This window comes from Sturnira hondurensis, unplaced genomic scaffold (assembly GCF_014824575.4).
Source record: "Sturnira hondurensis isolate 20B ecotype Veracruz unplaced genomic scaffold, ASM1482457v3 Scaffold0019216, whole genome shotgun sequence".
NCBI classification, from domain to species: domain Eukaryota; kingdom Metazoa; phylum Chordata; class Mammalia; order Chiroptera; family Phyllostomidae; genus Sturnira; species Sturnira hondurensis.
Window position 1 is genome coordinate 6,779,959 of NW_028091847.1, and position 22,732 is coordinate 6,802,690.

General features: G+C 43.5%; 1 protein-coding gene across 1 annotated transcript in view; it reads left to right on the forward strand.

The window, feature by feature from the left end:
* The first annotated feature begins 1,949 nt into the window (after positions 1 to 1,949).
* The window catches only part of KCNH1 (potassium voltage-gated channel subfamily H member 1), a 320,423-nt gene continuing 299,640 nt past the window's right edge, over positions 1,950 to 22,732 (forward strand). Inside the window, exon 1 of the mRNA XM_037027620.1 lies at positions 1,950 to 2,160. Coding sequence (XP_036883515.1) covers positions 2,082 to 2,160 — 79 coding nt within the window. The 5' untranslated portion in view covers positions 1,950 to 2,081. The remainder of the gene's footprint in view (positions 2,161 to 22,732) is intronic.

Genomic DNA, 22,732 nt, shown 5'->3' on the forward strand with positions numbered 1-22,732 from the left:
CTCATTAAAATCTGAGAAATTTTATTAGCTTTTAATGACAGCTTTCTCCCCATTATTTTGTCTGTTTTTCTCAAGCAGGATTGTGAGGTTGCTTGATGGGTTTTTAATATTGTCTTGAAAAATGCCCCCTTGGGCATGTTTGTGTGGTAGATGACATAAAAGATTTATTTAAATGAAGCTTATTCAAATGAAGTGGGCAGACACCATAGAACCAGCTTGGCACCAAATACATTTTAAATTCTCTTCAACCACTGTTTGTTACCTCATTTGTAATAGAACAAAGAACCACTAGACGGAGCTAGGGATTAAGAAATCACAGCTCTAAATTGGGTGACTGCAGTGCTGGGTAGAAGTGTATCATTGGAAGAAGTGGATCATTACCTTCAATGCCTATGCAAGTCTTACCTAACTCTGCCAAAGCAGTCAGCTTACTTTGTGTCCACGCAAGATGAGACAAAGGGTGATATTTGTAATGGACCAATTATTTAGTCACTGTGATGATGTTTGACCTTGGTACAAGCACTTTACAATTTAGAGTACATTTTACATTTTGGGATACATGACTACATTTGATCTTTACAGTGACTCAGAGATTGGAGGGCAAGACTTAGTTCTGTTTTGGATGCTAATAAATTTAGGGTCTCTGTAATATAATAACAGGGTGTGTCAGGACCATACCACTGAGATTGCAGGCTCGGTTTTTTCCGTCTTTCATTTTTAATGTCAACTGTTGACCTAGCCTGGAGCAAACTAGAAAACTATCAAGTCACTCCTTTTGTGGGAATAGACTTAGTCTCTGGCCATATAGTAGCCCAAGAGGGCACATAGTAAAGGGAGAGGTAAAGAATATGTACAGGTAGAAGTGTCCCCAAATCAGTGGACAAAGGAGGGTCATCTGAGCTCCTACCCAAAACCCTTCAGAGTATGGAAGTCTTTGGTATACCAGGGGCAGGCGTGAGGACCAGCACCTCATCCTTGCAGTGTGGACTGCCCTTCAAGTCAACAGGGAAGTTATTCATTGTTAAATGTTTGGGAAGCTGCCCACCCCACCCTACCCTCTACCCCAAGCTTTTGCCCTCAGAGAACAAGACCATCCTTCGGATGTTTGTCACACAGTTTATTACTGACCCCTAACCTTATTGATCATAACAGCGTGTGCTTCAGCTAAAAAAGTTATGTATATGTTCATATCTTTTCTTGGCTTTTTTGGGAAAAATCCCCATTAGATAAGCGTGGAAATCAGGTCAGCCGGCCAGCAAAATTTATCAAACGTCCACAGCCTTGCATGTGACTTTTGGTTACCTTTAAAAACAACGCAAAACAGCTCTTCTGGAGCTCAATCAGTTAGTCACTCTGCAAGTCTGACCTCCTACAACACAACCTCGTTAATTACTGGTACAACTGTGGCTTCGCAATCAAGGTGGGGCACCTTCACAAATGAGGCTAAGAAGCCCTAGGGGGAGGGAGAAGGAGGGTGTTCCAAGAGCATCAGAAGTCCCAGGGGCTCTGGCCTGAAACAGAGCAAAGGAAGAGAGTTACCGCTACATTATCACGCTACCCCAAGACTCGCGGTGATTTTTTTTGGAAGTGAATCCGCTACCAAAGCTGCTCACTCTGGCCCCGTTCTCTACCCAGTCCGAGGCACACTGAACGCAAGTACCGGATGTGCCCAGAGGGTGGCGTTGCCAATCCAGCCTTGGCCCACCGCAGGTCGCTGCCTTGCTGCCTCCTTGCCGCCGCGGGACCCCGGCGCGGTCTCCAGCAAGCCTGCGGGGGGTGGGGGGAAGACATGCCCGATAGGGGGCGCCGCGGACCCAGGCTCGGCCGCTCCCTCCGCCCACCCGGCGTCGGCTGCGGCGAGGCGAGCCCCACGCGAGTGCACTGCGAGGCGGGCCGCAAGGAGGGAGGCGCGAAGAGGGCTGGAGGGTGGCAGCGGGAGGGATCCGCCGCCCCTGCCCGCCCGGATCCCGTGGGGCGCATGAGGCGCTCCAAGCCGCGATCGCGCACCGGCCCCGTGCCCGGCTTTCTGCTGCCGTGAGAAGCTGCGCCGGGACGCCACCAGACCCTGAGCTGCCGGGAGGATGACCATGGCCGGGGGCAGGAGAGGACTGGTGGCCCCGCAGAACACGTTTCTGGAGAATATTGTCCGGCGGTCCAATGGTAAGAGGTGCAATCGGGTTTCAGTTACCCAGGCTCTTCATCCGTGTCTTTAGTGCAGACGCCTCTCGCGCCAGCAGATGCAGCAGAACCCGGAGCTGTGCCGGGAGCCGCGGCGCGGGCGCCCGGGCTGCCTCCGGGCGGCTGGGAAAGGTGGGCAGGGCGGGGCGCAGTCTGATGGGCCCCCAACGCAAGAGGAGAGTTCTCCTGGGGACGCCAGGTGGGCCCTTCTCCCACCTTCTTGGTCTCCTCTCCAGAGAGCGTGGCAGGGGATGAGCAAAGTACTGGGAAAGTGATGGGAAGCTGGACGCCGCGTGTTCCCCATCAGTACAGCCCACCCCTCCACGAAGGCTGTCAGGGCGCTGGGACTGCTGCCGCTTGCAGCGTCGCCTTCCCTCCGGGAGCCAGCTGTGGAGACCCACAGCTCCGGCCGCCCGCCTCCACCTTCCATCCCTGCAGCCGAAAAGTCCGAGGGGTAGGAACGCGCGGATCGAGGGGCGTGCGCTGCAGGCTGCCCGATTCCACCTCTTCACCCTTCGGAGGTTAAGTTAAGGCCATGAGGTGCAGAATTTTCTAGGCTCAGGTGGGAAGTAGAGGGCACAGGTGCAGATCTGGCTAAGCGGTTACAGGTACGTATTTGTCATAGCTCCTCTCTCCCAAACACAACTGTATTTTATGCCCATGTATCTTCTTCACCTATAAATTCCCAAACTCGCCAAGCCTGTAAATCTTCGTTATCCAATAAACCAACGCTCCCCGCCCTTCTCTTTCCCCGCGGCCTTAAGATGGACAGTAGCACGAAGGATGGGGGTGGGGCAAGAGTCCTAGGAGCAGGGCTGGAACGGGATTCGTTTCAGATGCCCTCAGGACTCTCAGCGGAGCGCCCTGGCAGAACGCTTGCAGAGCGAACAGGAGCCGGGCAATGGGGAGGCGCAGGGCACACCCGTTCGTCAGACGCCTAGCAGGAAAGGCAGCCAGCTCCTGAGAAGCGGACTCCTGGACCCTTCTCCTTCCAGAGACAGATGACGTTCATTAGGAAGACGGGAAGAGCTAACTCAGGAAATGGGTTTTTAAAAATGTGTAAATATCTTGGCTTCACTGCCTTAGAAGTTTGTGTTAAAACTATGGGCTTCTGTTTGGATTTAGTTAGGGAGTTAGGGGAAGAGCATGAAAAGTGACTTATGCTATCTTAATTAAAAAGTGATTTAAGTATATCTTGTAATAAAGAACTTAACTAGGGTAGCAAATCATCATACATTAAATACTCCTTAGAAATGATCATTTATCATGTGCCTCTTAAAAATAAGACTAATAAAGAGTTTCTAGTTAGTCACCTTTCCTTTCAAGTCTACCTTGCTCAAACTCAGGTGGCTTTTAGAGAGCAAGGTCATAGCCATTACCTGAGGTTGCAAGGGGATGGTAATTACTACATGAACAGCCACAATGAACTGTTCTGTCATAAAAAAGCCGGAGGTATTTATAGATTTTTAAATAAAACCACTATTTAAGAGTTAATGTGCTGTGATTGCTATTGTCACTGGTCTTTTAGGTGATACAGAGGCAGTGTTGCAGATTTGGGGGACCTTTGCCAGTGACATCAACTTTCTCATAAATATCAATGACAATTTCATTTCTTGGTGAAGAAGCAGAGTCCTGTAAGTGAGACAGGGAATCTGTATCTAATGTCTACCATGTTGTGTGTTTGAATGGAGGGAGCAGTAAGAGAATCTTACAGGTAACAGTCACAACGTTCCTTGGGCTTGGTAGGAGCTAATACAACAGTAAGATAAAGATAAAAAAAATTCTCAAGCTGACACCATAACTAAAAGAAATTCTGGAGCTTAGAAGGCAGAATACCTTCTAGCTGAGCTGATCTTAGAGCCACTTCCCCTTAGTAGGCATGTGTAGGACGTCAGCAGAACAACTAGCTGGGAATATTTTTAGTACTGGCACTTTAATTTCGGCACCACTTCCAACAGCTTAACTTCAATTAACCAACCAACCAGACAGCATCAAAAACACAAGCAAAACATGTTGGGAGAAGTGGACACACTTTTAAAATTGTGTATTATTTCAGAAGAAAAGATTCTGATCCCGAAATGTAGATGCAAGTTTTTAGTTTTCTGTTTCATGATATTTCTTGAAAACAATTAGAAAAAAATGTGAACTCTTAGAAACATCACAATATCTACATGCATTGTATTATTTTACTGTGATGGAACAAGTCTATTTAAAAATATTGATTTTCTCCTCCTAAAATCCACCAACCTTTTCTTTGACAATACAGTATTTTAAATAGCATTGTACCTTTAAATAGCACTACATTTTGATCACTTTATTAGGTATTTTCTCCCAGTGGTTTTATGCAGTATTTTTGTTTCTCTCTTACAGATCAGAAAATTGAGTCCTAAGTATATTAAGGGACATTCAGACGGCAGGCCTACAGCCTGAAGCAGATGTTCTTTAGAGGATAACATTCATCGTTCCTGTGGCATCACTGTCTCTCAGACATTGTGACTTAGCTTGTGGAACCGTTTTCATCATTCTTAAAAAACCCCCGAAAACTATTCTTACTATATGCTAGTAGATGAGAGAACTGACTTTGAGGGCATTTGAATATCTGGTGTCTGGAACACTGCAGAACTGTAGGACAAAACAGACCTTACATCGAGTCTGTCCTCCTTCCCCGTCATTGTATAGATGACAAAACTGAAGTCCTGGTTTTCCTCAAATAGTTGAGGGCACAGCTGATGAGTCCCTAAGTCCCCTGACCCCAGTGACATGCTCCTTACGGCACGGAAGGAAACAACCTTCCTTGGATTACTGTTATTTTCTCTAGAGAGGCACAATTTCCCAGTGGAGATGAAATAAAATGTTATAACAACAAGAACAACATCCATTTTGGCCAACAGCCACACTACCACATCCCAGCAGAATACGAGGGCAAAGGAGAAGCTAATTCCGTTTCAAGGGAGGGCAGCCGTTTTACCGTGGTTGGTGGTTTGGTTGAAGGCACAGGCAGAATAACATTTGCGTGCCTGTTATAAAATATTAAGTCACCTTTTCATAAAGTATCCCCTTTGATCCTCACGAGCCAGCAAAGGAGGTGCAGTTTTTCCAATTCAGTGGAGAATTAAGAACCCTCCAGTTAAATAACTTACCTACTGTTAGGGAGAGTTCGAAATAGCAGTTAAAGGCAGCCCAGGGACTAGGCAGCAGTTGCGACCGGTTCATTCATTTCACAAAGATTTATTGAGCAGACTTATTGAACGCTGGGAGTGGAGTGAGAAAAAAGCAACCTCTTTGCCCCGAGGAAGTTACTTTCTAGTGAATCTCAGTGCAAAGATCTTGCTCCTATTCCGCAATGTTTCCCGGCTGCTGTTCTTACTTAGGCCTCACACTGGATTTGAGAAAAACACTTTTATTTTTTTATTTTTAAAAAATATTTATTTATTTATCTTTAGAGGGGAAGGGAAGGAGAGAGGAAGAGAAACATCAATGTATGGTTGCTTCTCATGCATCCCTTGCTGGGAACTGGCCCCTGCCGGGAACTGGCCTGCAACCCAGGCATGTGCCCTGACTGGGAATCGAACCGCGATTGTGTGGTTCGAAGGCCTGTGCTCAATCCACTGAGCTACACCAGCCAGGGCCAGAAAAACACTTTTAAAGTGTTCACTGGTCTTGATGGAACTAAAATCTAGTTTGACTTTCTTTGATACAGTCTGAATGCTATTTGAAGGAAGTATTGGATCATTGTCTCTTATTTGCATGGGTGGAAGTAGTTGGCAGGAATCATTAACGGGCCAGATTTTATTTGATTTTGCTTATGGTCATATTGGCCATCATGTCAAATCCTTCTGTTGACTTCATTGCCACATAGGTGAAGTCAGCCTGGTTCTCTTCGTATTCACGGTTGGAAAGAGCTGCTCCAGAATATTTTTTGGTGGTTGTTTAAGTCTGCAGGCACTCCCAGAATGCTTGCTGAAGCAAATAGGAGACGTGCCTTAGGAAGGCTCACAGACCTTAGTGCCAGGAAACTACAAAGATATGACCCCAAATGGTCCCATTCAAGCAGAACATAGTTTTTAGTGTTTAGAAATCTATACCAAACAATTGTAGGTGCCAGTAAGAATGCCATGCACATTCGTAGGAGTGAAACGCAGCACATTTGGGTCTGGATTTATGTACGTGTATAGTTTCCAGATTGCTAAATCAGCTGTGTTTTGCATAGTGTTAAGTTGGTTCAGGTTGTTGATATAATTAGCAAACAGGATGAGAGCCCCTGGAAATGTTGTGTCTCCTCAGAGATGCGTCGAGCCACAGTAATGTTTATAAACCAGAAACGTGGTTAAAATCCATTCCCGCTTTGGAAGAGGAATAGATGATAATCTGGATTATGATCCCCTCAACAGAGCTTGTTTTTTCTTGTAATAGGTTCTAAGATAACTTTCAGCCCAGGCTCAGCTGTCTTTCTCCGAAAGTGTCAAAATGTTTAATCTATTGGCTAATAGCTAGGGAATTGAGAGGAGGAAGCCTTGTGATTTAGCATAAAGCGATAAACCCCAAACTCCATAATTTTTATGAAATCCATCTACTTTATTAATATATCATTAAAAATAGATGCATCTGAGGAAAGTGTGGGTAAACTGAATTTCTAGCTTCATTTTTTCCTTCAACGCCAGCTTGTCATTTATGATGGAGCTTCAGTTAACATTTCTTTGACATCCCTCATTCTTTTTTTTTCTTTTCTTTTTTCTTTCTTTTCCTTTTTTTCTCTTCTTTTTCTTCTTCTTCTTTTCTTTTTCTTTTTTTCCCCCTCATTCTTCCCTCCCTTTTATTTTTGGTTAGATAGCTCATGGCTTGGAAAGAAATATTTAAAACATACTTTAGTTTCTTTATTGAAACAAACCCTTTCTGAAAAGTGAATGTCTGCTTTATACATTTAGGATATTTGGACCACGGTTTCCTTTTGTGTTTTTCCTCTCTTAACGTGGCCACGCCTGTAACTGGTGAGAAAGGGAGTCACAGAACTTTAGGTCTGAAGGGACATTCTTTACAATCCCTTGTCCAGTGTTTGAATCTTCTCCAGAACATTCCTCCTGGTGGTTATGCTCGAAGAGCTTCCATGATGGGTCACTCATTGTCTTACAAGGGATGTTCTGTTTTCAAGAAATCATAGTTGTGAAATAGTTTTTGTTTTTTCTTCTCTTTTCTTTTCTTTTCTCTTCTCTCCCTCCCCACCCCATCCTTTTCTGACTGTTGTTGTTATGGTTTGGTCTCACCAAAATCTGCCATCTTCCAGATTTTTAGGTCTGCCCTGTGGAATGAAACTGACCTAACCTACCTCCTTTTCCTCCTGGAAATCTTTTTTTTTTGTAATCTGATAAGTTATCTTGTCTTGATTCTTCTCCCCCTTTTTAACCTTTAAAAAGTTATTTAATACCCACAATAGAAAAACACATAACATAATTTAATACAGCTTACACTTTGTACAAAGTAAATAGTGTGCCATCACCACCTAGGTCAAGAAATCGAATTTTGCCAGCTCTCCAGAAGCTCCCTGGGACTCTTCCTGACTCCAGTCCCTCGATCTCCAAAGGGAGCCACCTCCTGATTTTCTGGTGACCACGTCTTGCATTTCTTCGTGATTTTACCACTTTGTCTTGCGTTCCTGACCCTTGTACGTAGTTTATTCTTGTCTGTTTTTGAGCATTATGTACAGGGGAACCTGCAGCATATATTCCTTTTCAGTTGGAGATTCATCCATGTTATTGCATATACTATTCTCTCGTTGCCACTGCGGTGTATCCATTCTGGTTTATCCATGCATTTATCCATTCCGGATGCTGTTATGGACATGCGCTTGCATGAAACTGGCCCCTGAACACAGAATACAAGGGGAGACCGAAGAAAGAGGCAGACCACTCCAGGATGATAGGTAGTGGGTTTAATATACAAGGGAGCTTACACACAAGGCTTGCCTTGGGTGGCTGAAAAATCAGTAGATCTCTGCGCTGCCGACCAGAATTTTAAGTTTGTATAGAGGCCTTGGTTCACTCATGTATCAGTCAAGATGGCCTCAAGAACACCTTACTTTCTCAAGGCTGTGTCCTTGAACTTACTCTCACTGTGGGAATGGCGGGCAGAGCGTGCATTCCAAGGACAGGGCAGGGGCCGAGGAGCCTCTGATTAGCTGGGTCCAGCTTGAGGATCAACGGACAGATGCCATCCTCTCAATGACCCTCCTCCAACAACATGTGGGTTGTTTCAACAACACGTGAGTTGTTTCAGGTTTCTGTTTTGGGGTTTGCTCTTGATGCTGCTATAAAAATTCTTGCACTTGTCTTTTGGGACACGGGCATATATCATATATGCCTAACTGTGTATGTTTACCTGCATTAGAGGCTGCCAATTTTCAAAGGATTGTATCAATTTATATTCCCACCAGCAGTGTATGAGAGTTCTTGCCACTCCACATTCTTGCCAACACTTGGTATTTTCTCCTCCTTTCTTTTTTCTTTTTTTTTTTTTGAATAATGACATAGCCCAAACAATCTAGTAATGAAACAGGGTCAGTTAGGGTTATGTTAGTAGTGAGCACATGATCAAAATGAAATGAAAATAAAACTTGCTCCTGTCCTTTGGGAGGCATTAGCATCCACTGTGTGTTGGAATGTTCTCACAGTGTGAACTCACGCATGATGACAAATGACATGAAAGACTTGCAGAGTTAGAATTGTGTACAAAGGGCATATGCAAATGGTGTGTGTGTGTGTGTGCGTGTGTGTGTTTGTGTAAGAGACTCATTTTCTTAAATTGAGAAGCAGCAAACCCTGAGGACAGAGATTATGTAAGAACTAGAGCTGGGAATGGGAAGGAACTAGGAAGTCAATGCTGTATGTTTATTTTGTTGAAAGAAATAAAACAAAAGGACGGAAGGAAAGGCACAGATTTCATGGAAGAATAAAAAAATCAAGGACAAATTAAAATGCCAAGCAAAGGCTAGCTCGTGGTTCAGTTTCATAAGCGTGGTGGACCTTTTATGTGCCCGACGCTGTGCTAGGGATGGGGAATTCCTAAGCAAGCGAGACCTTCGTGGTCCCTCATGGAGAATCTACGCAGAAGACAAACATGCTTTATAAACTTCCCCAGAGATTTAAGAGATCTTACCGTGACTCAGCGTGTGCTACTCATTTTCCCTTTGTAAAGTCCTTGCTCAAAGTTATTCATAGATTTTATAGTTGTTAGCGTTTTTTTGTGAGATTGGATGTGGGATGACCAGATCCCTTCCATCAATTGAAAGGGGATAGTTACAGAATGTGTAAAGCTTTTTTCGGAGATTTTCAACAAGTCTCATCCCTCTGGGCTATCTCGTCGCTTTGTCTTCTTCGGGATGCTGTTTTGGGTTGCTTACCCGTGGTGAGGGTTCACTACAGACGCTGGAAATTGTTTGATGTTCTAGTTGCTCTCTAGGCAAGCGCAGTCTCTCTGGACCATGTGCGCTCTCCCTCAGCAGAGTCTGAGGGAGCTTCAGCGTCTCCCTCAGGTTCACGCTCTCTGCTCTAACAGCCCTACTCTCCTGGTGACTAAACTGCTTAAAATTCTTTTGATTGGGTATTATCAAGTTATGCCAATAATCAGAATCAATTTGCTTACTCATGCTGAGATTGTTCATTATGTAAATTAAAATGACAACTTTTCAGTTAGTTCTATGCTGCATAAAACATCATAAAACTGATGTTTTGAAATTAACTGAGTCAATCCCATTATTATTAATGTAATCATTAATTGAGAGTGCCTCAAAACCATTGTTTCTCATAGCTTTTGAAAGGTTCTGCAGTGACATAGATGCTTCTGTAAAGAGGAGGAATAACCTCTCATTATCTTCTTTTTCTCTTAAAGCAACAGCGTAGGCATCCTCCAGGGGCATTTTGAGTGTGCCAGAATCAGCATTCGCAAGATGATTCTTTTTTTTAAGGTTTTATTTATTTATCTTTAGAGAGGAAGGGAAGGAGAGAAGGAGAGAAACATCAATGTATGGTTGCCTCTTGTGAGTCCCCCACTGGGAACTGGCCTGCAACCCAGGCAAGTGCCCTGACTGGGAATCGAACCGTGATCATGTGGTTCGTAGGCCTGTGCTCAATCCACTGAGCTACGCCAGCCAGGAAGATGATTCTGTATTGGCAAGTTTGACTGACACTTACTTCCTGCTTAACTTTCATTTCTATGAAAAGCGAATCGGGAAGCATATTTAGACTAGAACTTCACAACCTTGGAAGGAAATGGAGTTAATTTGAATGATAAGACTATCTTTATTTCATCTAAATGGATTTTTAAGTTTATTGTTTTCTTTATTTTTGTTTTCTCTCAGCATTGTAGGGATTGAGTGGAAGAGAGTTCTTTGCTGCTATTATTAAGGTTGTGTTTTGAGCTTCTGCACGGCCCAATGTACAATACATATCATTTGTTCGCCTCCTTAGAGACACTTTCTTCTTTTTAAAAATGATTAAATATGTTGGGGTAACATTAGTGAATAGCATTATAGTACATCACTTGCATATTCCATTGTGTGCTCACCACCCAGAGTCTAGTCTTCTGTCACTGTATATGTCACTGTATATGTCACTGTTTATGCTCTTCATCCTTGTGGCACTCCCATTCTCGTCTGGTAGCCACCATGCTGTTATCTGTGTCTATGACTTTGTTTGTTGTATTTATTTGTTTTTTGTTTTCTGTTTTATATCCCACACAGGAATAGAATCATATGGTTCTTATCCTTTTCTGTCTGACTTATTTCACTTAGTATGATATTCTCAAGATTCGTCTTTTTTTTGTGGCCAAGTGGTATTCTATTGTATACAGGTATCACATCTTCTTTATCCAGTCATCCTTCCAAGGACACTTCGGTTATTTCCATGTCTTGGCTATTGTGAAGAGTGCTGCAATGAACATAAGGGCCAATATATCTTTATGAATAAGTGTTTTCAAATCAGGTAAATACTCAGAAGAAGGATTGGTAGGTCATATGGTAGCTCTGCTCTTTTTTTTTTAAATCTTCACTTGAGGATGTATTTATTGACTTTAGAGAAATAAGAAGGGAAAGAGGGGGGAGATAAAGAGGAGAGAGAGAGAGAGAGAGAAACATGGATGTGAGAGAGAAACATTGATTGGTTGCTTCTCATACATGCCCGGACTGGGGATCAAACCTGCAACCTTCTGATGTAAAGAACAACGCTCTAACTAAGACATTCGACCAGGGTTGTAGTTCTATTGTTAATCCTGTGAGGAACATCAGTACTCTTTTCCATAGAGGCTGTGCCGGTTTGCATTCCCAGCAACAGTGTACAAGGGTTCCTTCTTTCCACATCCTCTCCAACACTTGTTGTTTTTGTCTCATTGGTAATAGTCATTCTAACAGGTGTAAGGTGGTACTGCATTGTGGTTAGAATATGCATTTCCACTACAGCTCGTGAAGTTGAGCATCCCTTTGGTTTTCCAACCTGGTCTGCATCCTGGGAGGCTGATCTATATATTAACAGATTTTGTCAATAGGCTGCCATGATTTCTGGTTCCTGGCTGGCTTTAGCCTGTGGGGCATACCACTGTGAGCTGGGAGGGAGGAGGTGGAGGTCGTGGTATTTATTCTCCTAGTTTCCTCCCTGCAATGCCATCGTAGCCTAGCTATTTTCGCTTGAACACTGTTCACATCTCCAGCCCCCTGTCTTTGAGTTTGGGTTTGGGTTAGGCAGCTTAAAGTTGCCAACTCTTACCAATCCTGGGTGACTGCACCGTCCCTGAGATTTCCCTCAGTGGTGTGCTGGGGCCAGTGAGCTGGCTGGCACCACCCCTCAAGATCTGATTATGCACATCTCTTCCAGAGTCTTGGTCTGTAGATTTCATCTTGGCAACTTGAAATCTGCCATGATGGGAGTATTTATACCTCAGAAATCGGCCAATGCTCTAAGTCAGAGCTCCCACCACCCGTCAGTTCACCAGCACACCACTGCCATTTCCTCACCCGCGCCATTGTCAACCTCACTCCACTAATTACCCATCTGAGTGTGCCGTTACCTTCTCCCCAGGCCTCTGTCGGTAGAACCAGTTACTTATTCTCTGGATGAAGTGCTTTCTCAACCTTTTGTCCAGACCAGTTCCAGTCACAAGGGTGAACTTGGTGAGGGGGTGTGCATTCAGGTACTTCATGACCTCAGAAGTCAGGTCAGCCCATAAGTAAACTGGGAGTTTGTCAGAGACTCTGGAAGCCAGCTAATACTAGTTCTAAGCACCAATTACAGTTATTGGTTATCATCATGACCTTGGACAAATTACATAGGCTTTCTCACCTGCATGCCTGGTAGCACACCCAAGGTTTTCCGTGCATCATCTCTTTTAATCTTCACTATGACTCTATTCTGAGGGTACTTTTAGTACTCCCATTTTACAAGTGTAGAAACTGAGGTTTAAGGAGATTAGGTAAATTGACTTTGGTTAATTTCTAGCAATAAAATCTCTAGGAACTCATTAGGAAGGCACGTTTTCAGGGCCCTACCTCATACCTAATAAACCTGAAACCGCGGGGCTGGGGCTCAGTTGTCTGTGTTTTGCCAGCCCTCCAGGCACTTGTGATTGACATTGCAGTTTGGGGACAACTGCTTTCAAGACAACCCCATGCATTTTTTTTCTTTTTTCTTTTTAAAATATTTTATTTATTTATCTTTTAGAGGGGAAGGGGAGGAGAGAGGAAGAGAAACATCAATGTATGGTTGCTTCTCATGCACCCCCTGCTGGGAACTGGCCCCTGCCAGGAACTGGCCTGCAACCCAGGCATGTGCCCTGACTGGGAATCGAACTGTGATTGTCTAGTTCACAGGCCTATGCTCAATCCACTGAGCTACACCAGCCAGGGCACCCCATGCATTGTTTTTACTTGAGGGCTTAATGTTTGGCTGCCAGGCTGTGTGTATAGAGGATGGTGTGTGTCTGAGAATGAATGGACTTTTTCTCTGTAGACTTTCAATTAGTTTACCAGTTTTTGCTCACGTCCCATTCCTGCCTCAGGTAGGAGCTAGCATTTTCAATGTCCTAAGTCTCTCCAGGGACCTGCTGGCTTCATGACCTCACCCCCCTCCTTTGCTCAGATCCCTCTGGAAGTTTTAAATTGAGGCTACTTCTGCCACACTTTATCTCCTATCTACTTTTCACTTCCAGAAACGGAGCTCATGCCTGCTCGTAACACCCTTCTCTTTATTGCTCTGGGTAGATTCCACTTAATTTTTCAGCCATCATTCAAAGACAGGAAATAAGTGTGTGTGCTCAATCCACCTTTTGGAAATATCCACCGATACTTTTTAAAGATAGAGGATGTCCTGAATTCTAGTCATTCTCCTTCAGTCAGATGAAATTTCACTTTGGACTTTTCTCACCTACTTAGAATGTCCAGGGATTGTGCTTTGGCCGACTTCACTGAGTGTGCCACGTTTCTGTTATTGCTGTCAAATGACAAAAGTGAAACAATTTAGTACACGTTTGATGACCTTTATTTAAGAAAAAACAGTCCATGGAGTGGGTGAGTATAGTAGAGCACTCTTCCCGAGGAATTTCAGGGACAAGTGAGTTTTATAGAACATTAAAAACCACCACACAGCAATGGGGGGTGCTTGGTGTGGAGGAAGACTAGCAGGTCCTGATTTCCTGGGTAAGGTAAGCTAGCTAACACTGAGTTGGAGCATTGTGATTGGTGGTAGGTCTTCTTGACAATGAAGCATTTCCTATGCAGAAATGCTTCAACTCTAACTGAGGTTTAGAGTTGTGACATAGCCAGGCCATTTGGTGGGTCCTCTTGTGTGAATGACCTCTATTATTCTCTCCCCAGCTTTTCCAATCCCTACCTCTTATGTGTCTGTGGTGAGGCCTTCTCTTTGAATTCTCTGGTTTTCTTTCTTGTATCTCCCTTTGGCTCTTGGTCTTAGTCTGTCTCCTTACTCTCTCCTGTACTTTCTTGGTCTCTCACTCACTCAAGGTCTGCCTGTCGATCTTTCTTGCTCTCTGGTGCGCATTCTTCAGCCCTGGCTCACACCCTTGTACTTGCACTCTGTGTTATCCCATCTCCTCTCTCCATATTCCATGTCCCTCCATCCCTGCTCCTCTCCTTTCCCCATTTGTCTGTCTTCCAATCTGCCTACTTCTGCTGATTTCTTCTTGCCAGTGATGGTCTCTGTCATCTGTCTCTGTTGCTGTCTGCCTTTTGTCCATATCCCCGTCTGCCCGTGTCTCTGTCTGCTCTCTTGGTCACTATCTGTCTGTCATCTCTCTCTCCATCTGTCTCTGTTTGCTGTCTTTGTATGTAGTCTCTGCCTCCATTTAACCAACTTGCCCATCTGTCTGTCTCTGCCCATTTCTTCCCTCCCAAGCATCAATAGCTCTCCCCATCTCCTTCTCAGGACCACTTTTCCCCACGTACTTACCAGCATGTACATGGTCAACTTCACAGAACTTTCAGCCTTAGTGTCTTAGTTTTCATTCTGGAGAGAGTCGAATTGGCTCAGCCCTGACTACGGGCTCTTTGGCCAGTTGTCCACTCCTGGGTTGGGGAGCAGGATATGAACTTACGTGCTAAGTAGGGTGGGACAGATACAGCTAGATGGGGAAGGTGGATATAGCTTTCAAATGGGGGAATGTGTCCCCTGGATTCCTGCCATGTCTGGGACAAAGTAGATCCTCAAATACTTGTTGTAGCAAACTGGTCTGCTCTGAGATGCCTTTCCTTCCACCCTGGTGCTGTATGCCGTCCTTACTGAGCCATTTACCATGAAAGTTTTAAAAATGGAGGAGGCAAATGTAACAGTAACTGAAAAAAATTCTTTCCTTAGTACCATTTCATATTTTTATATTTCTTACTTTGAGTCACCTTTTTAAAAGGTGATAAATATCACCTTTTAAGTATCCCCTTCTGGGGATAAATTTTTTTTGTTATTCATTCAATAATGGTTTAAGAATTTTGTTCAAAATGCCTATACTATGTACAGCTATACATTGAGAGGGTATTATGACTATACCATTGAGAATAATGGTTGATTAATTTATTGTACCACTTTTGTAGCAAGTGATCACACAAAATAAACATTTCTCATTACTAATTTAGCATATCACTAACCTCTTAGTTACCATGTAAAATACCATTGACTGGTAAAAAAGTCTCTGCACTTCTAACACAATTTCAGGTGTATTCTCATTCTCTCCCACAGTGCTTGTGAAACAGACTCATCTGTTTTTATTGTTTTAAAATCCTTTAATTGGATGCTGAATCTTGAAGATTGAGGTCATGCTTTAGAAACCATGTACTTGAGGATAACTACCCAGTAAATGCAGTGTTTGAGTGTGCTTTGAAATTGAAATCTCTCTCCCCATTGTAATTTACTGACTTAATCAAAAATGTATTTTTGTAAGATATTAAAACCACAGACAAAGCAAATAACTACCGAGTCTCCAGAGAGTTCAGTTTGTATTGTGCGAAGATTGGGCCCTTAACAATTAGGAAAGTGATTTTCATGGAATTTTACTGTTGAAAAACACAATAGAGCTACAAAGAGACTTGCTGATATTGAGATTTTAGATATTTTGTTTAAGTGCATTGTGATGACTACACTTCTTATTTTGCATCCTATCCTCTCCTTTCTCCCTAATATTACCGAACCTTGATCTGTCCTTTTCGATTTAAAAAAATTTCTTTTTGATATAGATTTTATTTGGGTTCAGGCAAATCCACCTATCATTTCCTGGTCTTTTTCTTAAATTATATTTTATTGATTATGCTCTTAGAGTTTTCCTGATTTTTCCCTCTTCCAGCCCTTTACCCAGGACCCCCCTCTCCCTCAGGCAATCCTCCCACCATTGTTCATGTTGATGGGTCGTGAGTATAAGTTCTTTAGTTACTCTATTTCCTATACTATACTTTACATCCCCATGGCTGTTCTGTAACTACTTATTTGTGTTTCTTAATCCCCTCACCTCTTCACCCATTGCCCCACACATCCCTCACATCCGGCAACCATCAAAACACTCTCAGTATCCTTGATTCTGTCTCTGCTCTTCTTATTTGCCTCATTTTTTTTAGATTCAATTGTTGATAGACAACTGAATCTAAAAATATGCATTTTGAGAGACAATTGAATCTAAAAATGACAATAAATATGCATTTATTGACATTTTATGGTTCGTTGTTTTGATCTTTTTAAAAAATAAGTCCCTTTAATGTTTCATATAATAATGATTTGGTGACGATGAACTCCTTTAGTTTTCTCTTGTCTGGGGAGTTCTTTATCCGCCCTTTGGTTCTAAGTGGTATCTTTGCTGGGTAGGGCAATCTTGGCTGTAAGTCCCTGCTTTTCATGACTTTGAATATTTCCTGCCAATCCCTTCTAGTCTGTGAAGTTTCTTTTGAGAAACCAGCTGATGGCCTTATGGGAACACCCCTGTCGACAACTAACTTCTTTTCTCTTGCTACTTTTAAGGTTCTCTCTTTATCTTTAACTTTTGGCATTTGAATTATGATGTGTCTTGGAGTGGGCCTCTTTGCATCCATCTTGTTTGGGACTCTGTGCTTCTCGGACTTGCATGTCTAGGAAACTTCACCAAATTAGGGAAGTTTCCTTTCGTTATCATTTCAAATTGATTTCCAATTTCTGGTTCTTTCTCTTCTCCTTCTGGCACCCCTATGATATGAATGTTAGGTCTCTTGAAGTTGTCCCAGAGGCTGCTTATACAGTACTCACTTTTGTTCTGATTGGTCATTTTTTGCTTTCCTATGCCCCAAATCATTGCTTTGATTCTTGGCTTCATCAACCCTATTGGTCTTTTCCTGTAAATTGTTCTTCATTTCTATGAGTGTATCCTTTGTTTCTGACTGGATCTTTTTTATGCTGTTGAGGTCCTCACTAATTTACCTGCGCATTCTTATAAACAGTGTTTTGAACTCTACACCAGATAGATTGCTTATCTCAATTTTGTTGAGTTCTTTTTCTGGAGTTTTGATCTGTTCTCTCATTTGGGCCATGTTTCTTTGTCTCCTCATTCTGCAGCCTCCCTGTGTTTGTTTCTTTGTATTAGGTAGAGCTGCTTTGACTCTGTGTCTTGGTAGTGTGGCATCATATAGTAGGTGCCCTGTAGGCTCAAGTGGCACAACCCCCTCTATCAAGGTGAGCCCTCTCTGTGGGCTGAGTAAACTTTCCTCTTGTAGTTGAGCCTTGGTTGCTGTTGGCAGGTCAATGAGAAGGATTTACCCAGGATAGTCAGCTGCAAGGATTGGCTTTGACCACTGACCACCAACCTCCGCCCTTCATGGAGGATCAGCTGTGCAGGGGCAGGGTGGTGGTACTCGGATGGGGTCTGAAGCTGTCCACTGGCTGCTCTGGTCCTGGGGTTTCCTGAGTGATGCAGGCAAAGGTCAGTCTGCACCTACCTTTTGCCTGGGGCCACCCTGGCTGAACTATAAAGCCATTTGAGATAGCTGCTACTTCTGCTGGGCTTGGAGATGCCCAGGAGAAGCCATGCTGTGAATCTAGGCTGGTTTCTGCTAATGCCCAGCCTGGGGCTTACAGAGGTCCACTGCTGCTTATTTGAGAGAATTTAGGAAGTGGCAAAACTTGAGCCAAGACCAGACATTCATATGGAAAAGCAGCTTGGGTGGGCCCAGTAGCTGGGTTGGGCAGAGTCTCAAGGGATCTCCTAGGAGCGTCAGTGTTAGCCAGGTTGATAGAGTCTCAGATATGGTACCAGCTTGCCAGCTCTGTAGGGGGAGAGTTTAGACAAGGGACAATGGCCTCTGCTTGCCTTGATGCCAGACATTTCAGTTCTTGCCTGTATGCCACTGCTGCCTTTCAAGCTGCTACCCTAGTGCTGGAGCTCAGGGGGACTGAGTCTGGGAAGGTGAGTTCATGTGTGCGTTGTTTAAGAGGAACTGCTTGGGGCTCCAGAATTTTCTCCCACTGACTCAGTCCCCTCTGGTTTTGCAGCTGGAAACTATGGGGACTTATCTTCCTGGCACTGGAACCCTGTACTGAGGGGCCAGGTGTGGGGTTAGGATTCCTTGCTCCTGAGTTATCCCTCCTGAATTTTTATCCACCTCATGTGGGTGAGAGAGCAGCCCATTCTACATCTCCACTCCTACCAGTCTGGATGGGTGTAGTTTCTTTAATTCCGATGGTTGTCAGACTTCCACTCACCTCGATTTCTGATGGTTCTGAGTGATGGTTTGTTCTATAGTTCAGCTGTGATTTTGATGTGGTTTTGCAGGGAGGCGAGCCATGTCTGCCTACACTGCCATTTTCTTCTGGTCTTTTTTTAAAAAATATATTTTATTGATTATACCATTACAGTTTTTCTATTCCCCCCTTCATTCCCCTCCACTCTGCACACCCCCTCCCCCACCATTCCCCTCCTTTAGTTTATGACCACGTGCCTCAAATTCTTTAGATTCTATATTTCCCCTACTATTCTTGCCCTCCCCCTATCTATTTTCTACCTACCATCTATGCTACTTATTTTCTGTACCTTCTCCCCCCTTCTCCTCTTCCCAATCCCCTGTTGCTAACCCTCCATGTGTTCTTTATTTCTATGGTTCCACTCCTGATCTAGCTGTCCTCTTGGTTTGCTTTTGTTTTAGGTGTGGTTGTTAATAACTGTGAGTTTGCTGTCCTTTCACTGTTCATATTTTTATCTTCTTTTTCTTAGATAAGTCCCTTTAACATTTCATATAATAAGGGCTTGGTGATGATGAACTCCTTGAATTTGATCTTATCTGAGAAGCATTTTATCTGTCCTTCCATTCTAAATGAAAGCTTTGCTGGATAGAGCAGTCTTGGATGTAGGTCTTTGGATTTCATGACTTGGAATACTTCTTTCCAGCTTCTTCTTGCCTGTAAGATCTCTTTTGAGAAATCAGCTGACAGTCTGATGGGCACTCCTTTGTAGGTGACTGTCCCCTTATCTCTTGCTGCTTCTAGGATTTTCTCCTTCATTTTAATCTTGGCAAATGTAATTATGATGTGCCTTGGTGTGTTCCTTCTTGGGTCCAACTTCTTTGGGACTCTCTGAGCTTCCTGGATTTCCTGGAAGTCTATTTCCTTTGCCAGACTGGGGAAGTTCTCGTTTATTATTTGTTCAAATAAGTTTTCCACTGATGGCTGTTTCTTTTCCCCTTCTGGTACCCCTATAATTCGTATGTTGGAATGTTTAAAGATGTCCTGGAGGTTCCTAAGCCTCTCCTCATTTTTTTGAATTCTTGCTACTTCACATTTTTCTGTTTGGTCATTTCTTCGTTCCTTCTGGTCCACTCCCCTGATCTGAGTTCCAGTTTGCTTTCCATTGCTGTTGGTTTCCTGTTGTGGTCTTTAAAAAATATATATATATTTTTTAGATTTTATTTACTTATCTTTAGAGGGCAAGGGAAGGAGAGAGGGAGAGAAATACCAATGTATGGTTGCTTCTTGTGGGTCCCCTGCTGGGAACTGGCCTGCAACCCAGGCATGTGCCCTGACTGGGAATCGAACCACAATCGTCTGGTTTGCAGGCCTGCACTCAATCCATTGAGCTACACCAGCCAGGCTCTTCTGGTCTTTGTTTAGTGCTTAGAGAAACCTCTTGTTCTCATCATTTATCTCAATCATTAATTTTCTATTGCTTTAAAATAAAGGAAAAATATTTTACTCCAACTTATTTCTGTAAAACACGAATGTCCGTAGTAATCTCTAACATTGAAAAGTGTTTTGAAGACATGTTGCCTTCTAAGTAAAATATCTGAAGTCGTTAGGAGAGTATTGTGAAATTTTTGCAGTAGCCTTCTAAATAACGAGTGTTATTTGCAGCCTTCTAAATAACGAGTGTTATTTAGAGTGCAGGGCGTAATAAATTTGTGTGAACTACTTGCTGATTGTAGCTTTTATTTGTGTAATTGCCCAAACTGACTCACCTTTCTAAGTCATTGCTTTAGGTTGTTTCTTCTTTGTTATTTGTGGTAATTATGATGAAAAATGATTTTCTAATGATCTCTTTTTAGAAGATCTCTGTGTTATGTTTTCTGGGTGAATGATAGGTGAGGAATGATTTTAACACATCTGACTTTCTGCAGTGTAGCTTGGCTCATGCCCTATCAGCTGAAGAAACTTCACATGGTGGGGAGGGGAGCCATTCCAACTTTTAGAAAAATGTTTGTTTTGTTCTACAAGGAGGGAAACCGAGTGTGGGCTGAGGAAGGTTGAATTTGGGAGACCTTACGTTTAGTTGCGTGCACTTCTGCAGCTGAAGATGCTCAGGGAGTTAAGAAGATCCTCAGAGGGAGGCAGTAGACTCTGGCTCATTTGCATCAGGGACTTGGAGAACTCTCAGAGGGGAGCCAATGAATAAATCATGGCTAAGGCACCAGGGGGGAAGTCACACATCTTACCAAATGATGTGGGAGGGGCTTGATCACTTCAGAAAGTGTGAATTTGGTGGCAGGCTTGCTGCCTCACAATAGGCCACTGGCTGACTGAAAGTTACACATTCTACCTGCAAAAGCCACGTATGTATCAAGAGCCCACGTATTTCCTGCCTGTGTTTCACTGGTTCCAAGGACACAGTTAGGTATCGCCTGTGTGTATAAATGGACACACCCATTTGATAAATCACACCCAGTGATTTATCTCTATTGCAGAATGCCTTGACATTACAGTACATTTTTATTTTATGTTGCACATCACATCATGTCTCTAAACCCAAACTATTCTACTGAGCAAAACCTACTACAACAGGGTTCACCGGAAATGTGTCACTTCCCTCTTAGTTAAGTTTAGGTGTTTCTGCTTTAATTAATTAATTAATTAATTTTGTTTTTATTTTGCACTGGTTTCGGATGTACAATTTAGTGGTTAGACAATCACATACTTAAGTTTAGAAGGTGTTTCTGCTTTTATTAATTAATTAATGAAATTAATTAATTTTGTTTTTATTTTGCATTGGTTTCGGGTGTACAATTTAGTGGCTAGACAATCATATACTTTACATAGTATTCCCCTCCATATTGCCAGTACCCACTTGGCACCATACGTAGTTACTGCTTTATTCATAAAGCGTATTTCCTATGCTTTATTTTCTTTCCTGTGATTATTTTGTAACTACCCATTCGCGTTTCTTAGTTCTGCTAGTTGTAATGTGACCCAGGCTCTCCAGAGTCCCGCATTAAAGAAGTGATATGTCAGAGTAATGACTGGTTGATTACACCTCATGGCTGAGCAGGTTGCAGTTTGCAGGGATGCATCTGGTTCGTTGTTAGGAGTCTAGTTCCTTAGAGAGTCAGCTTTTATTGCAGCCAGAAGCATGAAGGTCTTCTAATTTGCACCCAACGAGGCCCACGGAGCTGAAGGAAGCACAGCTCATCAGGGCTGACACTGTCACTGGAGCCTGACTTCTTGTCCCCATTGTTTTTCCAGATGGTGCTCTGGGAACCGTAGAGCTTTCTGGGGAAAGGGAAGAGGAAGGGTGAATTAACAGGGTGTCTTTTACTCCTCATTTTCCATTGGTTTTATTTTGACTGGGTTCCTCAGAGCTGCTTCATGTGATCTCAGGGCCTCTTTCTCACTAGGCAGCCTCTGCTTGTAGAGTGTCCACCTGGCCTGTCCCGTAGCAGGGCCGGACTTCGCTCGTGGCAGCTCAGGGCTCCCGGGAGCCCAGAAGCAGAAGCTGCCAGACCTGAATGTCTAGGCCTGGGACTGACGTGGCGTCCATTCCACTGCCTTTTATTGGTGACATGAATCACAGACCGCCCCCAGCCCCAAGATTCAAGGGGAGAGGACTAAACAAGGGCATGAATGCAAGGAGGCACAGGTTTTTATTTGGGGGGGGGGCAATAGTGTTTATAAATGCTCAACTGTTTAGAGTAATCTTTGACTAGAGCTGAGGACTGAGACATGTAAGGGGCTGGCTCTTCTAATGTATACACACACATACACACATACTTGCATATATGTGTATATCTATATCATATATATGTTTTACTTTTTAAAAAGGAGGGAGAGCCCTGGCTGCTGTAGCTCAGTGGATTGAGCGCGGGCCTGCGAACCACATGATTGTAGTTTGATTCCCAGTCAGGGCACATGTCTGGGTTGCAGGCCAGTTCCCAGCAGGGACCCATGAGAGGCAACCGTACATTGATATCTCTCTCCTTCTCTCCTTCCCTTCCCCTCTAAAGATACATAAATAAAATCTTTAAAAAAATAAAAAGGAGGGAGAAAGTAAAAAGGACTTACAGGGCACCAGCAGCACCTAAAGGGGTCGACTTGACTCTTCCTCTGTGGGTACTTTGGGAGGATTCTCGCCTGGGTGACTTGGCAGTGCCAGGAGGCAGGAAGGGGGACGGCATCGCAGAACTCTGGGATCTTGGAGCTTTGATCTTTGCTAATGTGTTGGAGCCTATTTTACTCTTATTCCCCCAGGTTTTTACCCAGTTGAGGACGGTCTGAAAGAGTCCAATGAGGATCTAACTACGGTATCGGCTCTATAAGTGTTAGGGTGGATTGAAAAACATGGCAGTGCCGTTTGTCTC